The sequence below is a fragment of the Leuciscus leuciscus genome, assembly GCF_965113295.1.
Source record: "Leuciscus leuciscus genome assembly, chromosome: 10".
Lineage (NCBI taxonomy): Eukaryota > Metazoa > Chordata > Actinopteri > Cypriniformes > Leuciscidae > Leuciscus > Leuciscus leuciscus.
Window position 1 is genome coordinate 45,113,425 of NC_138734.1, and position 20,000 is coordinate 45,133,424.

At 46.6% G+C, this 20,000-nt stretch overlaps 3 protein-coding genes across 4 annotated transcripts in view; 2 read left to right on the forward strand and 1 right to left on the reverse strand.

Annotated features, from left to right (window-relative positions):
- afg2b (AFG2 AAA ATPase homolog B) overlaps positions 1-7,567 on the forward strand; it is a 10,437-nt gene extending 2,870 nt beyond the window's left edge. Inside the window, exons 2-9 of the mRNA XM_082181478.1 lie at positions 1,022-2,053; positions 2,670-2,852; positions 3,878-4,036; positions 4,855-5,064; positions 5,832-6,065; positions 6,935-7,069; positions 7,182-7,307; positions 7,396-7,567. Coding sequence (XP_082037604.1) covers positions 1,031-2,053; positions 2,670-2,852; positions 3,878-4,036; positions 4,855-5,064; positions 5,832-6,065; positions 6,935-7,069; positions 7,182-7,307; positions 7,396-7,536 — 2,211 coding nt within the window. The 5' untranslated portion in view covers positions 1,022-1,030 and the 3' untranslated portion in view covers positions 7,537-7,567. The remainder of the gene's footprint in view (positions 1-1,021; positions 2,054-2,669; positions 2,853-3,877; positions 4,037-4,854; positions 5,065-5,831; positions 6,066-6,934; positions 7,070-7,181; positions 7,308-7,395) is intronic.
- Positions 7,568-9,636: 2,069 nt separating this feature from the next.
- On the forward strand, positions 9,637-10,855 carry cUnh15orf48 (chromosome Un C15orf48 homolog). Of its 2 annotated transcripts, XM_082181494.1 has the most exons (5): positions 9,637-9,756; positions 9,882-9,948; positions 10,038-10,126; positions 10,383-10,443; positions 10,662-10,855. In XM_082181494.1, the coding sequence occupies exons 2-5, from the start codon at positions 9,907-9,909 to the stop codon at positions 10,728-10,730; spliced, it is 261 nt and encodes an 86-aa protein (XP_082037620.1). In that variant the 5' UTR covers positions 9,637-9,756; positions 9,882-9,906; the 3' UTR covers positions 10,731-10,855. The 2 variants fall into 2 exon arrangements, with proteins under 2 accessions (XP_082037620.1, XP_082037619.1); XM_082181493.1 differs by lacking the exon at positions 9,637-9,756 and having other exon boundaries at positions 9,763-9,948.
- Positions 10,856-13,621: 2,766 nt separating this feature from the next.
- The window catches only part of LOC309507321 (putative proton-coupled zinc antiporter SLC30A4), a 20,231-nt gene continuing 13,852 nt past the window's right edge, over positions 13,622-20,000 (reverse strand). The window contains exons 7-8 of the mRNA XM_082181487.1: positions 19,939-20,000; positions 13,622-14,973 (exon numbers count right to left, since the gene is read on the reverse strand). The exon at positions 19,939-20,000 is cut by the window's right edge and continues 73 nt beyond it. Coding sequence (XP_082037613.1) covers positions 14,819-14,973; positions 19,939-20,000 — 217 coding nt within the window. The 3' untranslated portion in view covers positions 13,622-14,818. The remainder of the gene's footprint in view (positions 14,974-19,938) is intronic.

Consider the following 20,000-nt stretch of genomic DNA (forward strand, 5'->3'; position numbering starts at 1 on the left):
CTATAGTACTTATATATTTTTGTGTATATTTTGAAGTATATTCTATATGTTTGTTTATTTATTCATTATATATAATTTTTATGTATCTTTGTTATCCCACTGATATAGTGCCCTATGTGTATGTATGTGTATTATTATTATTATGTGTATTTATTATTATTATATTTTTTTTTTATATTATCTTAATTATTGATTTATTGATTTTTATTTATTATTATTTGCAGCCTTTTTTTTTCTTTCTTTTTTTTCATACTGGGGTAACTGCTGATTGTTTGTCTTCGATATGTCATGTTTAAACGATGTTAAAACAATAAAAATTTGATAACAAAAAAGAATGTGTGTGTCTGAGAGAGAGAGAGAGAGAGTGTGTGTGTGTGTGTGTGTGTGTGTGTCTGTGTCTCTGTGTGTCTGAGAGAGAGAGAGAGAGAGTGTCTGTGAGTGAGAGAGAGATAGTGTGTGTGTGTGTGTGTGTGTGTGTGAGAGAGAGAGAATGTGTGTGTCAGAGAGAGAGAGAGTGTGAGTGAGAGAGAGAGTGTGTGTGTGTGTGTGTGTGTCAGAGAGAGAGAGTGTGTGTGTGTCTGTGTGTCTGAGAGAGAGATAGTGTGTGTGTGTGTGTGTGTGTGAGAGAGAGAGAGAGCGAGAGAGAGAGAATGTGTGTGTCTGTGTGTCTGAGAGAGAGAGAGAGAGAGTGGTGTGTGTGTGTGAGAGAGAGAGAGAGAGAGAGAGAGAATGTGTGTGTGTGTGTGTGTGTGTGTGTGTGTGTGTGTGTGTGTGTGTGTGTGAGAGAGAGAGAATGTATGTGTGTGTGTGTGAGTGTGTATGAGAGAGAGAGAGAGAACGTGTGTGTGTGTGTGTGTGTAGTTTAAAGTCATATTGAAATGCTCGAAGAGGAATTGAAACTTAAATTTTATAACAAGTATCCGATTCCTGACCTCGAGTAAATTCTGGAATCGATTTTCGATTCCCAAACATAGTTGTTTATGAAGGTCTGTCACTGAAGCTGAGCTGTGTTCACCGGCAGGTTTCTGCGATGACGAACACGGAGGGTGTGAAGGTTCTGCCGGCGGATGCGTCGGACACACACACTCAGCGCTGTCGGATGGGCCCGGCTCTGATGAGCAGGTTAGGCCTGAGACTGGGTTCTCCGGTTCTGATCCGGGTTCTGCAGGGGGCGTGTGTGTGCACCGCATGGCCTCGACGTGACCTCGCGGACGGGTTCCTGCAGATCAGCACCCAGTGCTCCACACCGGGCCTCGACGGGCTCATCAACCCGCACATCAAACCGCTAAAGTGCCCTAAACTCACCAGTGTGAGCGTGAAAGTGTTCGTGCGAAATCTGAAACACAAGAGCGAATCCGTTCACGAGTTACTCGAGGGGCTTTACGTGCACGAGGGTCACTTAGTGAATCTGGGTGTGGAAACCGAGATCAGGTTTGTTCTGGTTGAGACGGTGAACTCAGGCTCGCAGAAAGCGGGTTTGGTTACGGCTAGAACTCGCGTTGATGTCGTCGCGATACAATCCGTTAAACACATGGAGAGGCGGAAGGTTTCCGGATCAACTCTAGGTGGCGTTGAGGACGTTTACGCCTCGCTGAAAGAAATGATCACGTTTCCGTTGCGTTACCCGGCGGTTCTGCGGACTCTGGGTCTGTCGTGTCCACGAGGGCTTCTGCTAATCGGGCCGCCCGGCGTCGGGAAGACGCTTCTGGTGCGCCACGTCGCACAGGACATCGGAGCCACGCTAGTGACCGTGAACGGGCCTGACGTAACGGGTTCTCGACCCGGAGAGAGCGAGGAGAACCTGCGGCGGGTGTTCGATCAGGCCCGGGCCGAGGCGGAGGAGGGTCCGTGTGTTCTGCTCATCGATGAGATCGACTCGCTGTGCCCGAGGAGAACGGAGAGCAGTGGAGCGCCGGAGAACCGACTCGTCGCGCAGCTGCTAACGCTAATGGACGCCATCGGCAGTCGTGAGGGATTCGTGATCATCGGAGCCACTAACCAACCGGACGCTCTCGACCCGGCGCTCAGGAGACCCGGGAGGTTCGACAGAGAGGTACTGCTGATCACTCTTTAAAGGGGTGTAACGATTCCCTCATGTCACGATTCGATACATCTTACGATATGATATTATTGATATCACTGATCACTCTTTAATAACTACATTAGTTAACAATGAAAAATAAAGAGAGATTGATTCATCTGATGAGTCGTTTGAGAATCATTGAAAATGTGGTGATGTGCAAATGTATATTATGAGGAAATTAACGTTTTTTGACCTTTGATGCATGTAAACCTGTTGTAGGAGACTCCACAACAACATTAGGAAACTTTAAAATAGCGTAATAGGGGCCCTTTAATTGACAGTAATTTTCATTTTAGGTGAATTATACACAATAATGTCACTATCCACAAATTGATGCATTTTTGAATTGCGATGTATTGTGACACGATATATTGTTAGAGCCCCACACTTTAAGAGTCACCAGACCTAGTGCCAAGTAGGCATAACATAATGGTAATTATGACATGTGGTGAACGCAGCATCATGAGCGCTGGATGAGGTGGGTATTTACCTTCAAGCCATTATACTGTAGGAAACATGCTTTGAATTGCTGTCCTGTGCGTCTGAAATCCCCTTGCTGTGTTTGTTGTTCTGGCGTGTCCTGCAGGTGATCATCGGCGTGCCCTCGCTGCTGCAGAGGCGCAGTATTCTGACGTGTGTGTGTCGAGAGATGCCGCTCTCCCCTGATGTGGATCTGAACGCTGTGGCTGAGATGACCTGTGGCTTCGTCGGGGCCGATCTGAGCGCGCTCAGTAGAGAGGCAGCGCTGCAGGCCATGAGGCACTCACAGGTACAGTCACTGATCAAGTGTTTGAACAATAAAAGCCTCTGATTTACTCCCCTGTGATGAGTCGTGATGAGTCGTGATGAGTCGTGATGAGTGAGTCGTTGTGATGAGTTGTGACTGTGATGAGTTGTGATGAGTTGTGACTGTGATGAGTCGTGATGAGTCTTGATGAGTCCTGATTAGTGAGTCGTTGTGATGAGTCGTGATGAGAGTGAGTCGCTGTGATGAGTTGTGACTGTGATGAGTTGTGACTGTGATGAGTTGTGACTGTGATGAGTTGTGACTGTGATGAGTTGTGACTGTGATGAGTTGTGACTGTGATGAGTTGTGAGTTGTGACTGTGATGAGTTGTGAGTTGTGACTGTGATGAGTTGTGACTGTGATGAGTTGTGACTGTGATGAGTTGTGAGTTGTGACTGTGATGAGTCGGGATGAGTCGTGATGAGTCGTGACTGTGATGAGTTGTGATGAGTTATGAGTCGTGATGAGTGAGTCGTTGTGATGAGTTGTGACTGATGACTTGTGATGAGTTGTGACTGTGATGACTTGAGATGAGTCGTGATGAGTTGTGACTGTGAGTTGTGAGTCGTTGTGATTGTGATGAGTTGTCGTGGTCGTTCAGGCTGGAGCGAGTCGATGCAGCACTTCATGCGAGCGCTGCGGCACGTGCAGCCGTCGTGTTTGAGGAGCAGTATCGGAGCGACTGACTTCAAACCCATCAGATGAGTCGTGATGAGTCGTGATGAGTCGTGATGAGTGAGTCGTTGTGATGAGTTGTGACTGTGATGAGTTGACTGTGATGAGTTGTGATGAGTCGTGACTGTGATGAGTCGTGATGAGTCGTGACTGTGATGAGTCGTGATGAGTTGTGATGAGTTATGAGTCGTGATGAGTGAGTCGTTGTGATGAGTTGTGACTGTGATGACTTGTGATGAGTTGTGATTGTGATGACTTGAGATGAGTCGTGATGAGTTGTGACTGTGAGTTGTGAGTCGTTGTGATTGTGATGAGTTGTCGTGGTCGTTCAGGCTGGAGCGAGTGAGCCGGTGTCGATGCAGCACTTCATGCGAGCGCTGCGGCACGTGCAGCCGTCGTGTTTGAGGAGCAGTATCGGAGCGACTGACTTCAAACCCATCAGCTGGGAGGAGATCGGAGGGCTAGAGGATGTGAAGCTCAAGCTCAAACAGGTACAAGAGTTCACTTGGTTACTGGCAGCCAATAGAGAGAATGCACTGACATCACTTTCCCGCCGAAACACACTCCTGAGTCATAAAATAGTTTTTGTCAGTGTTTATTTAAAAACATCCAATTATCCAGAATACACAATGGTAAATATTTAATTAATGAGTTGTCAATACAATATATAGGGTGTTATTTTACCCCTACATTCAGCATATCGACACACAATGAAAACTGCTAATCCAGCTTTCTCTGCCTGGAGACGTTGTTTCTGTTGAATTGCAGCGATTCATTTGCTTCTCTGTTCTGTAGCTTTCGTCAGTCTGTAAAAATATATCTCAGATTTCTTGTCAAATCTATTTATACAGTCGATCTCAAAGCTCTTTCCCGTTTTAGATGTGTTTAGTGTGTTTTTCGCGACTGAAAACAAACGCTGCCACTCAGTGTTTCTGCCACTCAATGTGTGTAACAGCCGAAAGTGACGTCACACGCATACACACTATAGACCTTATGTAGCCCCACCCCTTTTCAGTTATGAGTTCATTTATGAATGAACGGCTCTTTTTAAAAAACCTTCCCGGTCTAGTACTGACATTGAGACATCTGCTTTGAACATTAAAATGCTTGTGATAACTTTAGTTTACCCTACAATAAGTAAATCCTCTTCACCAGCTAATCACTCCTCGACAGCAGTGCCATAGAAAATGCCATAAAAGCGGAAGTTCAAAGACAATATTGTAAAGATGTCTTGCACTCGTTTCTCTGGTGCATGAGGTCTATACAGGAAGAGTCCAGTTCTTGTGTTTAATGACATGCTTGTGTTCAGAGTATCGAGTGGCCCATGAGGTTTCCAGAAGCGCTGGTGCGGATGGGTGTTTCTCGGCCCAGAGGAGTGTTGCTGTACGGGCCGCCCGGGTGTGCGAAGACCTCGCTGGTGAAAGCAGCCGCCTCTTCATCACACTGCACCTTCTTCTCCATCAGCGGAGCCCAGCTCTTCTCTCCTTACGTGGGGGACTCAGAGAAAACACTTGCACAGGTCTGACATCACACTCTTAAAGGGATAGTTCACCCAAAAATGAGAATTAGACCATGATTTACTCACCCTGAACCCATCCTAGAGTATATGACATTCTTCTTTCAGATGAACACAATAAACACCCAGGCTCTTCCAAGCTTTATAACTGCAGTGAATTGCAACCATCAGTTTGAAGCTCATAAAAGTGCATCTGTCCATCATAAAAGTGCATCTATCCATCATAAAAGTGCATCTGTCCATCATAAAAGTGTATCTGTCCATCATTAAAGTGCATCTGTCCATCATAAAAGTTCATCTGTCCATCATAAAAGTTCATCTGTCCATCATAAAGGTGCATCTGTCCATCATAAAAGTGCATCTGTCCATCATAAAAGTGCATCTGTCCATCATAAAAGTGCATCTATCCATCATAAAAGTGCATCTGTCCATCATAAAAGTGTATCTGTCCATCATTAAAGTGCATCTGTCCATCATAAAAGTTCATCTGTCCATCATAAAAGTTCATCTGTCCATCATAAAGGTGCATCTGTCCATCATAAAGGTGCATCTGTCCATCATAAAGGTGCATCTGTCCATCATAAAAGTGCATCTGTCCATCATAAAAGTGCATGGTTGCAATGTCATATACACTAGGATGACTTGAGGGAGAGTAAATCATGGGCTAATTCTCATTTTAAAGTGAACTCCTCCTCTAACACTGATCTGATTTCAGTGACTCGTCATCTTTTAGAGCGATGTTCTGGATGTTTCTCTTGGTCTGTCTGCAGTTGTTTGCTCAAGCGCGAGCGTGTGCGCCCTCCATCGTGTTCCTGGATGAGATCGACAGCATGGTGGGCTCTCGAGCGGACAGCGCTTCGTCTCACAGCGTTCAGTCACAGGTTCTGTCGGTTCTGCTGACCGAGCTGGACGGCGTGGGGTTCCGGACCGTGGAGAGGCGGAGCGAGGGAAGAAAGATCGCTCAGATAGAGGGAGGAGAGCAGGAGGACACCAGAATACATCAGGTCATGTTTAACCCTCATCCTTCCCTCGCGTTCTGTAACACTTCTTTCCCTCGTGGGTCAAAATCACCCGAAGCCCTAAAATTATACTTACCTTTTTTTTTTTTTTTTTGAAAGCTTATTTGATTTCATTTAGTTATTTTTAATGCAATTTCTTTGGAAATATATATTTTTATTTTTATTTAATTTATCTTTAAAATTACAAGATTAGATCAATAAATAATAAATAAAGAGTAATAAGCACATTCCTCACATTCTTTCAACTTAAATTCAAAATAACAAAATTATCAAACAAGTATTCATTACTTCAGTGAGCTCATTGTTTCTGTCTTAAATGATTTAATTGTTTAAATTAATACCTTTTTCGCTAACTGTGATTTGTATATGTACAAACTTAAGACAGTTTCCTCTGATAACAGATCTCTCTAAATTGTAATGTGGACTCATGCATTTTCTGTAAATCTGCTTTGAAATGATGTGTATTGTGAAGCGCTTTACAAATAAATGTGAATTGTATTGTAAATGAGCTTTTCCTCTGGGTCCTAAAGTCAGTTCTCTTCAGTATACATTCAGATAAACAGGTAGATATTTAGTCTTATTAGTTTGAATTTTTTGCTTTTTTTATGTTTTTCTATGTGAACTGAAGCATTCCTCGCATTCCATTCATTCCTAAGGGGGTCAGATTGACCCGAGAGTGGAGGATTCGTTACTTTTTTAAATTTCAACCACAAAAATCCTCAAATTCGTTCAGTTTTCTTTGTGTGTATTCGTGGTTCAAGTGCAACAAAAGTCAAAGGGTCTAACACTCGATTTGTAAAAAAATTTTAACAAATGAGTTTCAAGTGATGTTAACACTGTGTGTGTGATTTCAGATGGAACTCCAGGAAGTGTGTAATAAGGATGTTTTGATCGTGGCTGCCACTAACAGAGCAGACGTTCTGGACAGCGCTTTGCTCAGACCCGGCCGACTCGACCAGATTATATACGTGCCTCCTCCAGACCGAGAGGTGAGCAGTCCTAGCATCAGCCACACACACATGTGCCACACACACTCGCATGAGGATTTGATTGGATGATGGTGATTTTGGAGCTGATGCTGATGTTGTCTGATGTGATCAGGGTCGTCTGGCCGTGCTGAACGCCTGCACTAAACGTGTCCCGCTTCATCAGGACGTGTGTTTGCAGGATCTGGCTGATCAAACTGAGCTCTTCTCTGGAGCCGATCTAGAAAACCTGTGCAAAGAGGTAAATCACACACTCACCGCTAGCATTCACTCGCTCTCCTTCTGTAAACCTGAACTTGTGTGTGTGTGTGTGTGTGTGTGTGTTCCAGGCGGCTCTTCTGGCCCTGCGTGAGGATGGACTCGATGTTCCCTGCGTGAGGCACACGTACTTTATGAAGGCACTTCGGATTTTGAGTCCATCGCTGAGTCCTGAACAACTTCAGCAGAACTTACACTCATGTATCTATTAACAATGTGTACAATAAAATGTTTTGTAATTTGTGTACAAATGTCATGTTTTCCAGTTTTCAATCTTAATTTTCGAAGTAAAGTGTGTTTTTACAACTTTCCAAAATAGGAAAAAAATAGAGAGATTGATAACGGCAGTCGGATGAGAGAAATATGTCATTTTCACCATCACTCACTGCAGTGTTATCTAGGTTTTTTTGGAATCTGATGCAAAGGTTATATAATAAATAGTATTATAAATGGATATACTTTTTTTGGGGGGGGGTATTTTTAAATCAGCTCAGTTATGATTGTTACTGTGATCAGTGTGAGAGCGACGTGTTTCAGGTCGATGAGGAAGTGCCGTAGATTGAGAGTAGAAGGACACACACAGCTGAACTCTGAATGAAATGCATGTTTTAAACAGATGTTGTTTGTGGGTTCCACATCTGTACAAAAACAGACACAGTCAGTAAATGGGTTCATAAGTGCTTCAGTTTAAAAAAAAAAAAAAATGATAGTAGTAATTACAGGATATGGGTTTGTTTGGAATCTATTTACATACTAATTCCTAATTCTTAGATTTCTTATCCCATAATACTGTCACAGAGCAGTTCCTGTATTGCTGGGAGAGCACTGTGCAACTACTCAACATGACAGCACAGTACTCAGCATATTCTGGATCAGTTGCAGAGGTTTCACAGATGCTGGAAGGAGAGAGCATTACAATAGTCCAGTCTGGATAGAACAAGAGCTTGGAGAAGGAGTTGTGTAGCTCTTATAGGATGGACCTGATCCTCCTGGTGTTGTTTAGGGCAAATCTGCAGGACCAGCAGTTCTAGCAATGTGCTCTGTAAAGTGGTCCCAGCACTGAGCCCTGAGGCACTCCAGTAGCTAGATGATAACAGTGATGGGAAAAACCATGTTTCTGAATGACAGACACTAGTGATGACATGTAGATGGAGAAGAGAAGCGGTCCCAGCACTGAGCCCTGAGGCACTCCAGTAGCTAGATGATAACAGTGATGGGAAAAACCATGTTTCTGAATGACAGATCCTAGTGATGTCATGTAGATGGAGAAGAGAAGCGGTCCCAGCACTGAGCCCTGAGGCACTCCAGTAGCTAGATGATAACAGTGATGGGATAAACCATGTTTCTGAATGACAGACACTAGTGATGACATGTAGATGGAGAAGAGAAGCGGTCCCAGCACTGAGCCCTGAGGCACTCCAGTAGCTAGATGATAACAGTGATGGGAAAAACCATGTTTCTGAATGACAGATCCTAGTGATGTCATGTAGATGGAGAAGAGAAGCGGTCCCAGCACTGAGCCCTGAGGCACTCCAGTAGCTAGATGATAACAGTGATGGGATAAACCATGTTTCTGAATGACAGACACTAGTGATGACATGTAGATGGAGAAGAGAAGCGGTCCCAGCACTGAGCCCTGAGGCACTCCAGTAGCTAGATGATAACAGTGATGGGATAAACCATGTTTCTGAATGACAGACACTAGTGATGACATGTAGATGGAGAAGAGAATCGGTCCCAGCACTGAGCCCCGAGGCACTCCAGTAGCTAGATGATAACAGTGATGGGATAAACCATGTTTCTGAATGACAGACACTAGTGATGACATGTAGATGGAGAAGAGAAGCGGTCCCAGCACTGAGCCCTGAGGCACTCCAGTAGCTAGATGTTGGGTCTTAGACACCTCACCCTTCCACGACACCCTGAAGGACCTGCTGAAAGGGAAGACCTGAACCACTGGAGTGCTGTTCCTGAGATGCCTTTTTCATTTATATACATGTTTATATTATTTACATTTGAAAAAAAAAAGTATAATAATTAATTAATCCCCAAAAACAAAGGTTATCTCTTCTTTACTCCTATGCCCATGCTTTTACTAAGGGGCCATCCTGGTCATTTATAAGGAGGTGAGCAACAGTTGATTGACCCCTTGAAGGTGCAGTGGAGTGTAAGTGGAGAAGACTTCACTTTGAAGCAGGGATCCTCAGACATCCTTTTCATCTCATATTTGTGACTGTGAGGCAGATTGTCTTTGTCTCCAGCAGAGGGTGCTCATCAGTTTCAGTATGAAGGTGAAGTGCATGAGAGGATGGGTGTGTGTGTGTGTGTGTGTGTGTGTGTGTGTGTGTGTACGTGCCATCAAACACATCTCTTTGTGTTTATATGAGCAACACAGTCAGAATGATGCTGCATTTACTACACAACTTCAGAAGGTCGGTTCACTCTCAGCATCTGTTGTCTTCTTCTTCATCATTGATTTTTGGTTTCTATTTGTTCATCTGTGACTCTCAAACTCTCATTGAAACACTGAATAGAAAAGAATAATTGTTTTCTTTAGGAAGCTTTGTTACAGCAGGTGAAAGATGTCTGGAGGGTTTTTTCAAATGCTCAAGAAAAGGAAGGAGGTGAGGAAGACTTATCATCATCATCATCATCATCTGGAATATTTTATCACTTCAACTGTTTCACTTATTCTTTTCTGGAATTTTTCTAGTTGATTCCTTTGATTGGGTTTGTTGGTTGTGCCGCACTCGGAGCAGTGACAGCCTCCGTTTACTTCTTACTGACCAAATCGGACGTCATGTGAGAAACTTTATCTTTATTATAGATTTATTAAATTCATGAACACGGTTAATAATAAACATTGTTATCAGTCTATCTATATAAAGTGCTTCCTGAATGTTTTATTGTTACTGTGGAGAAGTTCTGCTGGTTTCTAGCAAAATGAAAGTTTTTAATGTATGATAATATGATGATTATGAGGGATGTCTGATCCTTTAATATTCAACATATAATGTTGTAAAAGCTGTACAGTGATAACATTACTTGACTTTTATAGTTTAAACAAGACAAGAAACCCAGAGCCATGGGAGACACTAGATCCGTCTAAACCACAGAAGGTAAACGCCTAATAAACTCTTCATCGACCCGGACTGACGGGTTACGCTCATGTTCATGTTTTAATATAAAAGCAGGAGCTCAAACTGCGGTTCGATTCCCAGTGAATACATGAACTGATAATATGACAGCAACAGGAATATTATCATATGAGGAAAGAGATGCTGGAAGATGAAGCTGTTGAACTAGAGATGCATGAACAGATTCTGTCTTCTTTCAGCTGATGACAATTAACCAGCAGTGGAAACCAGTGGAGGAGCTGGAGCTGGTGAAGAAGCTGACCAGATGATCTGCTCTCCTTCTGCTCTCCTTCTATCCTCTGATTTACTTCTATATTCTCAGGGCTCTGTTTGCATTTTGCACTGTTAAAATCACTTAAAACTTGAATAAATTAACGACAAAAATGAAAGAGAAGTTCTGCTGATGTGTCTGTCTTTCTGACGAGAAGGATTGAACTTTGCTGATGAATTCATGCAATTAGCCTTTAATCCGTTCAGCTTGCGTTCATATCTCTCACAGTCACTGTTTCCTTCAGCCAAAACAACATGAGAATAAATCAAACCTGTCGACGATTACACTGAGGAACTACAGAGGAACTACAGAGGAAACCAGCCCTCCCTGCTTCCGTCTTCATGCTGGAGAAACAAACGTTCATCTCTGACCTGAAGATCCTGTTTCATTCGCAGGCCAGATCATTACAGAGAGGCTGATGTGCTCCACGTGTGTGTGTGTGTGTGTGTGTGTGTGTGTGTGTGTGTGTGTGTGTGTGTGTGTGTGTGTGTGTGTCATGAACACTGTCCGTGTTGTTATACCAGAAACTCCCTGCATCATCATGAACATTCCCATCAGCCCACATTCTCCGGCCACACGCCTCAGCCTGTTTCTGTCTGGTTGCACAAGAATTAATTTTAGTTAGAACGAGTCTTTCTCTTTCTGTGTGTGTGTGTGTGTGTGTGTGTGTGTGTGTGTGTGTGTGTGTGAGAGAGTGTGTGTGAGAGAGTGTGTGTGTGTGTGTGTGTGTGTGTGTGTGTGTGTGTGTGTGTGTGTGTGTGTGTGTGTGAGAGAGTGTGTGTGAGAGTGTGTGTGAGAGTGTGTGTGTGTGTGTGTGTGTGTGTGTGTGTGTGTGTGTGTGTGTGTGTACACGTGACTCCGTGTTCTGTGTGGATGTCGCCCATCATGTGACCAGGAAGTGTTTGACACCACAACTGAACACTGACTGATGCGTCATGTCTTTAAATGTCCCATCAAGATTAATGTATAAGGGAAAGTGTTTTAATGCGCTGTATAAACTCGCAATTATGAGTTTATTTATATCTCAGAAATCTGACTTTGTCATCTTAATTGTGAGATATAAACTTATAATTAAAGTGCCCCTTTTATGCTTTGTCAGATATGACCTTTCATGCAGTGTGTAATAAAGCTGTAAAAGATCAGCTCAGATAAACTGAGTTATTGTTTACCAAAAGAAAGAATTGATTCTGAACTGTCTCACTTCCTGCTGAACCTGCATAGGTTTGTAAGCAATTAGCATAATGCCAGCCTGTGGTGTTGATTGGCTGATCGTCTCTTAGCTCCGCCCTCAAACACTGTAGGGTATCTGCACAATTTTTAAAGTCAAATTTAAGGCTTTTTAAGACCTGAAGAAATAAAAATTTATACCGTACATTAGGGGTGCGCAATATTGACAAAAATATGTCGCGATATTTTCAAAGTTTTGTTGATAATAATTAGATGATATTTTACTGATTGTGTTTTTGTACTGGTACCCTGGCTGGTTTAGGCCTGTTGTTGACAGCAGACTCACGAAGATATTCATATTTTTTATATTCTATGCAGTGGTCAGTTCACAGTAGAGACCAAAATTAATTTTATGTCAAATTCTAACATTCAAATTAAATTATATTAGAATAACACAGTACCAATGTCAAATTAAATCATTAAATTAAAATCCATCCTTGCAGTGCAGAGGTGACACAGAAGCGGCATCAGAACTGGCATTAGCCTACTATATTTACACTTCATTTACAATTGCATAAAGAAGGCTATTCAATATTTAAATATGAAATGATTTATAATTTTTACGTTTTAATTAAAGGATACTTTAAATATGAAACTAAAACCACCAGTAGGTGGCGGCAAGTCACTGTCTTAATAAGCGAGTCATTATTAATTCATTCAGAAAAACAAGTGATTGTTCATTGAATCAATGATTCGTTCAAAACGCGGATTTCAGTTTAAAAAAAATATCTAATTAGATAGTTTTAATTTCGAAAGCATTTAGATAAGTCTAAGTCAAAGTGTCATCTAAAATGTAAGACCTTTCGTAAGTAAAAATACGACGTTTTAAGACTTTTTATGGCCTTAAAAAAAAAAAAAATCTAATGTAAGACCTTTTAAGACTTTTTAAGGATCCGCGGGGACCCTGATCTGAGACTGGAAGAGTTTGGTTCGTGTTGTTCATGTGGAGAAGACGCTGTTTTCTGAGATTGATACGGTAAAACCCACGCCATCGTTACTGTTCGTATCACTGTGATCAAGAGCTGAGATTCAGATATGATAATGAGCGTTTGCTTTCTGACCAATCACAGCAGAGCAGCTCTCAGAGAGGCGGAACTTAGAGAGACTTCTTTGATGAATCTTTGATGGAGGCGTTTCAGAGAAAAGAGCTGATGCTGCAGTGGAGATTATGAGGACATTAATGTGTGTTTGAGCTTGAATGAATGTGAACCTGTTGTAGGAGACGCCAAAACAACATTAGGAGCCTTTAAAATAGTATAATAGAACACTTTAAACATTGTATTGTGAATTTTTATTCCATGGCAGAAACACACTTCCATGGATATTAGTGATTTGTTCAGTGACTAAAATCATCGGAACGCTTAAATCCCGAGTGACTCCATCATGTCCTGGAGAGAAACTGGATTTACACTTGAGAAACTCTTTGTACGTCACTTTCCATAAAGATCATTCACACATCTAATCCTAAGAGACTGCAGCACATCATCAAACCACAACACAACCCCAGAGGAAACACACACACACACACACACACACACACACACACACTCGGCAGTCCTTCGTTCGCAACCAGCAGACAAAAACATGGAAGATGAATGATGCGCAAACATCCTAAACCTGAAGCCCGTGATTCAGAGAGAACTCAAATAAAAACCGAATGCAGACATTAAAAAATGATTTATTTCAAGTTATCAAGCGCTTCAGTGTAACTCCATCATCCTCAGACACACAACCAACAAATACTGCAAACAGAGAAAACCATCCAAAGCCTGACAATCTGTTTCAGAAAACAACAAACAAAACAAATCCATGAAAAAATAATAAAAAAGGCATATCGGCCAAATACTGATGAGAGGCACTGATAGTTAAATAATAATTATATCTGCATCTTGAGGGAAAAATAAATCAAATAAAAAGATAAAAGGAAGATTGTGTCGCTCTGAGTTTGTGAACGGATCATGTAGACACACAAACATCTGCTAAACATCTGCTATATTAAAATAATGAGTGTGTAACAGTGGTGATGTGAAACTACTGTCTTGTCAAACTACGATTGTCTGTTGATTGAGGAATTCTACAAACATGTCACATATGTAATGTTTTGCACTGATGAGACACTGAGCGCGTGCGGAGCGTTTGGAGTATTTCAGTGCTGTCAGAATATGAATCTCATGAAAAGCTGTTCAGGTCATATTTTACCCCAGAAGTCTGGATGAAAAACATGAACGTCTCTTTTGCATTTTTAGCACCCCACCAAATTCAGTGTGAAAAAATAAATATATTCTTTAAATTGTGAAGTTGCATACATCACATATGTTGCACTGCCTTTAATTTATGCTAATTTTAATAACATTACAGTAATGAGACATAAATCCAAACTCATTGCATTAATGCGATTTTTTTTGTGTGCAACATGACCATGATAATTGAAAAGGAAAACAAGCTTAACTGTGATTAAAAGTTGCACAAAAAAATCCAGGCTTCATTCTGAACATGCAAAACAAAAAAAAGCTTGTTTTGTCTTGTAATGTTGTGGTTTAATCTGAGCCGTTCTCATGAGATTCACTCCAGAACACACACACACACATAAAAGCGGGTCCTAAAACACACCTTTCTCCTGTGAGCATGTCTGTATTAAAGGTTTATCAAAATGAGGTCAATATTCATTATAGAAAAGCTACTAGACAGTCATTAAAACCCTGCTGGGTCGACACGTCAGTTTACCCGTCTCTCTCTCTCCTCGTGTGTGTGTGTGTGTGTGTGTGTGTGTGTGTGTGCGAGAGAGAGAGGCAGTGTGTGCATGACTGTGGTGTCTCTTGTCTCTCTCTCTTCTCGTGTGTGTGTGTGTGTGTGTGTGTGTCAGCGAGAGAGAGAGTGGCAGTTTGTGCAGGACTGTGGCGTCTCTTGTCTCTGCGTCTGTAGTTGAACCGTACAGTGTGTCACGCCGTGTGACATCATCAGCAGGCGCCGTGCGTTCGACTGCACTTCCTCCCAGTTACCCACAATCCCCGGCACTAGACACACAACACAGGCAGATGTAAAACCATTAGTCTAGTATCAGGGCGCCAGAAAACCTGTGCCTGTGACGCTTTATAATCTGAATATGCTGGAACTCACCGAGCCGTGGATGTGGGTGTGGTGTGGATGTGGGTGTGGGTGTGGGTGTGGTGTGGGTGTGGGTGTGGGTGTGGGTGTGGGTGTGGTGTGGGTGTGGATGTGGGTGTGGATGTGGGTGTGGGTGTGGGTGTGGGTGTGGGGTGGATGTGGTGTGATGTGATGTGATGTGATGTGGTGTGGGTGGGGTGTGGGTGTGGATGTGGGTGTGGGTGTGGTGTGGTGTGGGTGTGGGTGTGGTGTGGTGTGGATGTGGTGTGGGTGTGGGTGTGGGTGTGGTGTGGTGTGGTGTGGGTGTGGATGTGGTGTGGGTGTGGTGTGGGGTGGATGTGATGTGATGTGGTGTGGGTGTGGATGTGGTGTGGATGTGGATGTGGGTGTGGGTGTGGGTGTGGTGTGGTGTGGGTGTGGGTGTGGTGTGGTGTGTATGTGGTGTGGTGGGGTGTGGTGTGGATGTGGGTGTTGTGTGGATGTGGTGTGGGTGTGGGTGTGGATGTGGTGTGGGTGTGGGTGTGGGTGGGTGTGGTGTGGTGTGGTGTGGATGTGGTGTGGGTGTGGTGTGGTGTGGGTGGGGTGTGGGTGTGGTGTGGATGTGGTGTGTGGGTGGGTGTGGGTGTGGTGTGGGTGTGGTGTGGATGTGGTGTGGATGTGGTGTGGGTGTGGTGTGGTGTGGTGTGGGTGGGGTGTGGGTGTGGGTGTGGTGTGGATGTGGTGTGGTGTGGTGTGGGTGTGTGGTGTGGGTGTGTGGTGTGGTGTGGATGTGGTGTGGTGTGGGTGGGGTGTGGGTGGGGTGTGGGTGTGGTGTGGTGTGGATGTGGTGTGTGGGTGTGGGTGTTGGTGTGGGTTTGGTGTGGGTTTGGTGTTGGTGTGGATGTGGTGTGGATGTGGTGTGGGTGTGGTGTGGTGTGGTGTGGGTGTGCCGTGGGTGGGGTGTGGGTGTGGATTGGGTGTGGGTGTGGTGTGATGTGGTGTGATGTGGTGTGGGTGTGGGTTTGGTGTGGGTGTGGAGTGGATGTGGATGTGGGTGTGGGTGTGGTGTGGATGTGGTGTGGTGTGGTGTGGGTGGGGTGTGGTGTGGGTGTGGGTGTGGGTGTGGGTGTGGTGTGGTGTGGGTGTGGGTGTGGGTTTGGTGTGGTGTGTGGTGTGGGTGTGGTGTGGATGTGGGTGTGGTGTTGTGTGGATGTGGGTGTGGTGGGGGTGTGGTGTGGGTGTGGTGTGGGTATGGGTGTTGTGTGGATGTGGGTGTGGTGTGGGTGTGGATGGTGGTGTGGATGTGGGTGTGGTGTGGGTGTGGTTTGGGTGTGGCGGGGGTGTGGTGGGGGTGTGGTGTTGTGTGGATGTGGGTGTGGTGTGGGTGTGGATGTGGGTGTGGATGTGGGTGTGGATGTGGGTGGGGTGTGGTGGGGGTGTGGTGTGGTGTGGGTGTGGAGTGGGTGTGGTGTGGGTGTTGGTGTGGTGTTGTGTGGATGTGGGTGTTGTGTGGATGTGGTGTGGATGTGGTGTGGATGTGGGTGTGGTGTTGTGTGGATGTGGGTGTGGTGTGGGTGTGGTGTGGATGTGGTGTGGGTGTGGTGTTGTGGGGATGTGGGTGTGGTGGGGTGTGGTGGGGGTGTGGTGTGTGGTGTGGTTGTGGTGTGTGGTGTGGGTGTGGTGTGGGTGTGGTGTGTGGTGTGGGTGTGGTGTGGGTGTGGGATGGGTGTGGGATGAGTGTGGGATGGGTGTGGGTGTGGGATGGGTGTGCGATGGGTGTGGATGTGGATGTGGGTGTGGGTGTGGGTTTGGTGTGGGTGTGGTGTGGATGTGGTGTGGATGTGGTGTGGATGTGGGTGTGGTGTGGTGTGGTGTGGTGTGGATGTGGTGTGGGTGTGGGTGTGGGTGGGGTGTGGTGTGGTGTGGGTGTGGTGTGGATGTGGCGTGGATGTGGGTGTGGTGTGGTGTGGATGTGATGTGGGTGTGGTGTTGGTGTGGGTGTGGTGTGTGGTGTGGGTGTGGTGTGGGTGTGGGATGGGTGTGGGATGGGTGTGGGTGTGGATGTGGATGTGGTGTGGTGTTGGTGTGGGTGTGGGTGTGGATGTGGATGTGGATGTGGATGTGGATGTGGTGTGGTGTTGGTGTGGGTGTGGGTGTGGATGTGGATGTGGATGTGGATGTGGATGTGGTGTGGTGTTGGTGTGGTGTGGTGTAGTGTTGTGTGATGTGGTGCGGTGCGGTGTGGGTGTTGTGTGGTGTAGTGCGTGGTGTAGTGCGGTGTTGTGTGGGTGTAGTGCGTGGTGTAGTGCGTGGTGTAGTGCGGTGTTGTGTTGTGTGGTGTGGGTGTTGTGTGGTGTGGTGTAGTGCGGTGTTGTGTGGTGTAGTGTGGTGCGATGTGGTGTTTATGATGTGTGGGATGGGTGTGGGATGGGTGTGGGTGTGGATGTGGGTGTGGGTTTGGTGTGGGTGTGGTGTGGATGGGGTGTGGATGTGGATGTGGGTGTGGGTGTGGTGTGGATGTGGGTGTGGGTGTGGTGTGGTGTGGTGTGGATGTGGTGTGGGTGTGGGTGTGGTGTGGTGTGGTGTGGATGTGGTGTGGGTGTGGTGTGGTGTGGTGTGGGTGGGGTGTGGGTGTGGTGTGGATGTGGTGTGTGTGTTGGTGTGGGTGTGGTGTGGGTGTGGTGTGGATGTGGTGTGGATGTGGTGTGGGTGTGGTGTGGTGGGGTGTGGGTGTGGGTGTTGGTGTGGGTGTGGTGTGGGTGTGGGTGTGGTGTGGATGTGGTGTGGATGTGGTGTGGATGTGGTGTGGGTGTGGTGGGGTGTGGTGTGGGTGGGGTGTGGGTGTGGGTGTGGGTGTGGTGTGGATGTGGTGTGGTGTGGGTGTGTGGTGTGGGTGTGTGGTGTGGTGTGGTGTGGATGTGGTGTGGTGTGGTGTGGGTGGGGTGTGGGTGGGGTGTGGGTGTGGTGTGGTGTGGATGTGGTGTGTGGGTGTTGGTGTGGGTTTGGTGTGGGTTTGGTGTTGGTGTGGATGTGGTGTGGATGTGGTGTGGGTGGGGTGTGGTGTGGTGTGGGTGGGGTGTGGGTGTGGATTGGGTGTGGGTGTGGGTGTGGTGTGGTGTGATGTGGTGTGGGTGTGGGTTTGGTGTGGGTGTGGAGTGGATGTGGGTGTGGTGTGGATGTGGTGTGGTGTGGGTGGGGTGTGGGTGTGGTGTGGGTGTGGGTGTGGTGTGGTGTGGTGTGGTGTGGGTGTGGTGTGGATGTGGGTGTGGGTTTGGTGTGGTGTGTGGATGTGGGTGTGGTGGGGGTGTGGTGTGGGTGTGGTGTGGTGTGGGTATGGGTGTTGTGTGGATGTGGGTGTGGTGTGGGTGTGGATGGTGGTGTGGATGTGGGTGTGGTGGGGTGTGGGTGTGGTTTGGGTGTGGCGGGGGTGTGGTGGGGGTGTGGTTTGGGTGTGGCGGGGTGTGGTGGGGGTGTGGTGTGGTGTTGTGTGGATGTGGGTGTGGTGTGGGTGTGGATGTGGATGTGGGTGTGGTGGGGTGTGGTGGGGGTGTGGTGTGGGTGTGGTGTGGTGTGGGTGTGGTGTGGGTGTGGTGTGGTGTTGTGTGGATGTGGGTGTTGTGTGGATGTGGTGTGGATGTGGTGTGGATGTGGGTGTGGTGTTGTGTGGATGTGGGTGTGGTGTGGGTGTGGTGTGGATGTGGTGTGGGTGTGGTGTTGTGGGGATGTGGGTGTGGTGGGGTGTGGTGGGGGTGTGGTGTGTGGTGTGTGGTGTGGGTGTGGTGTGTGGTGTGGGTGTGGTGTGGGTGTGGTGTGTGGTGTGGGTGTGGGAGGGGTGTGGGATGAGTGTGGGATGGGTGTGGGATGGGTGTGCGATGGGTGTGGATGTGGATGTGGGTGTGGGTGTGGGTGTGGGTGTGGGTTTGGTGTGGGTGTGGGTGTGGTGTGGATGTGGTGTGGATGTGGTGTGGATGTGGTGTGGATGTGGTGTGGATGTGGGTGTGGGTGTGGTGTGGTGTGGATGTGGTGTGGGTGTGGGTGTGGGTGTGGTGTGGTGTGGTGTGGTGTGGATGTGGTGTGGGTGTGGTGTGGATGTGGCGTGGATGTGGGTGTGGGTGTGGTGTGTGGTGTGGTGTGGATGTGATGTGGGTGTGGTGTTGGTGTGGGTGTGGTGTGTGGTGTGGGTGTGGTGTGGGTGTGGGATGGGTGTGGGATGGGTGTGGGTGTGGATGTGGATGTGGTGTGGTGTTGGTGTGGTGTGGTGTAGTGTTGTGTGATGTGGTGCGGTGCGGTGTGGGTGTTGTGTGGTGTAGTGCGTGGTGTAGTGCGGTGTTGTGTGGGTGTAGTGCGTGGTGTAGTGCGTGGTGTAGTGCGGTGTTGTGTGGTGTGGGTGTTGTGTGGTGTGGTGTAGTGCGGTGTTGTGTGGTGTAGTGTGGTGCGATGTGGTGTTTATGATGTGTGGGATGGGTGTGGGATGGGTGTGGGTGTGGATGTGGGTGTGGGTTTGGTGTGGGTGTGGGTGTGGTGTGGATGGGGTGTGGATGTGGATGTGGGTGTGGGTGTGGTGTGGTGTGGATGTGGGTGTGGGTGTGGTGTGGTGTGGATGTGGTGTGGGTGTGGTGTGGGTGTGGTGTGGGTGTGGGATGGGTGTGGGTGTGGGTGTGGATGTGGATGTGGATGTGGTGTGGTGCGGTGTTGTGTGATGTGGTGCGGTGCGGTGTGGGTGTTGTGTGGTGTAGTGCGTGGTGTAGTGCGTGGTGTAGTGCGGTGTTGTGTGGTGTGGGTGTTGTGGTGTAGTGCAGTGTAGTGCGGTGTTGTGTGGTGTGGTGCGGTGCGGTGTAGTGCGGTGTTGTGTGGTGTAGTGTGGTGCGATGTGGTGTTTATGATGTGTAACTCACCGAGCCTCAGGTGAACAATAGCAGCCGTTTTGTCAGCTGTTAGAGCCCAGAGCTTCAGCTCC

Excerpts from the sequence above, each read along its gene's own strand:
- cUnh15orf48 (XM_082181494.1), top strand. The coding sequence starts at position 9,907 with ATGTCTGGAGGGTTTTTTCAAATGCTCAAGAAAAGGAAGGAG. Across the intron at positions 9,949-10,037 it reads TGCTCAAGAAAAGGAAGGAG|TTGATTCCTTTGATTGGGTT; the intron begins GTGAGGAAGACT and ends GAATTTTTCTAG. Across the intron at positions 10,127-10,382 it reads CTGACCAAATCGGACGTCAT|TTTAAACAAGACAAGAAACC; the intron begins GTGAGAAACTTT and ends TGACTTTTATAG.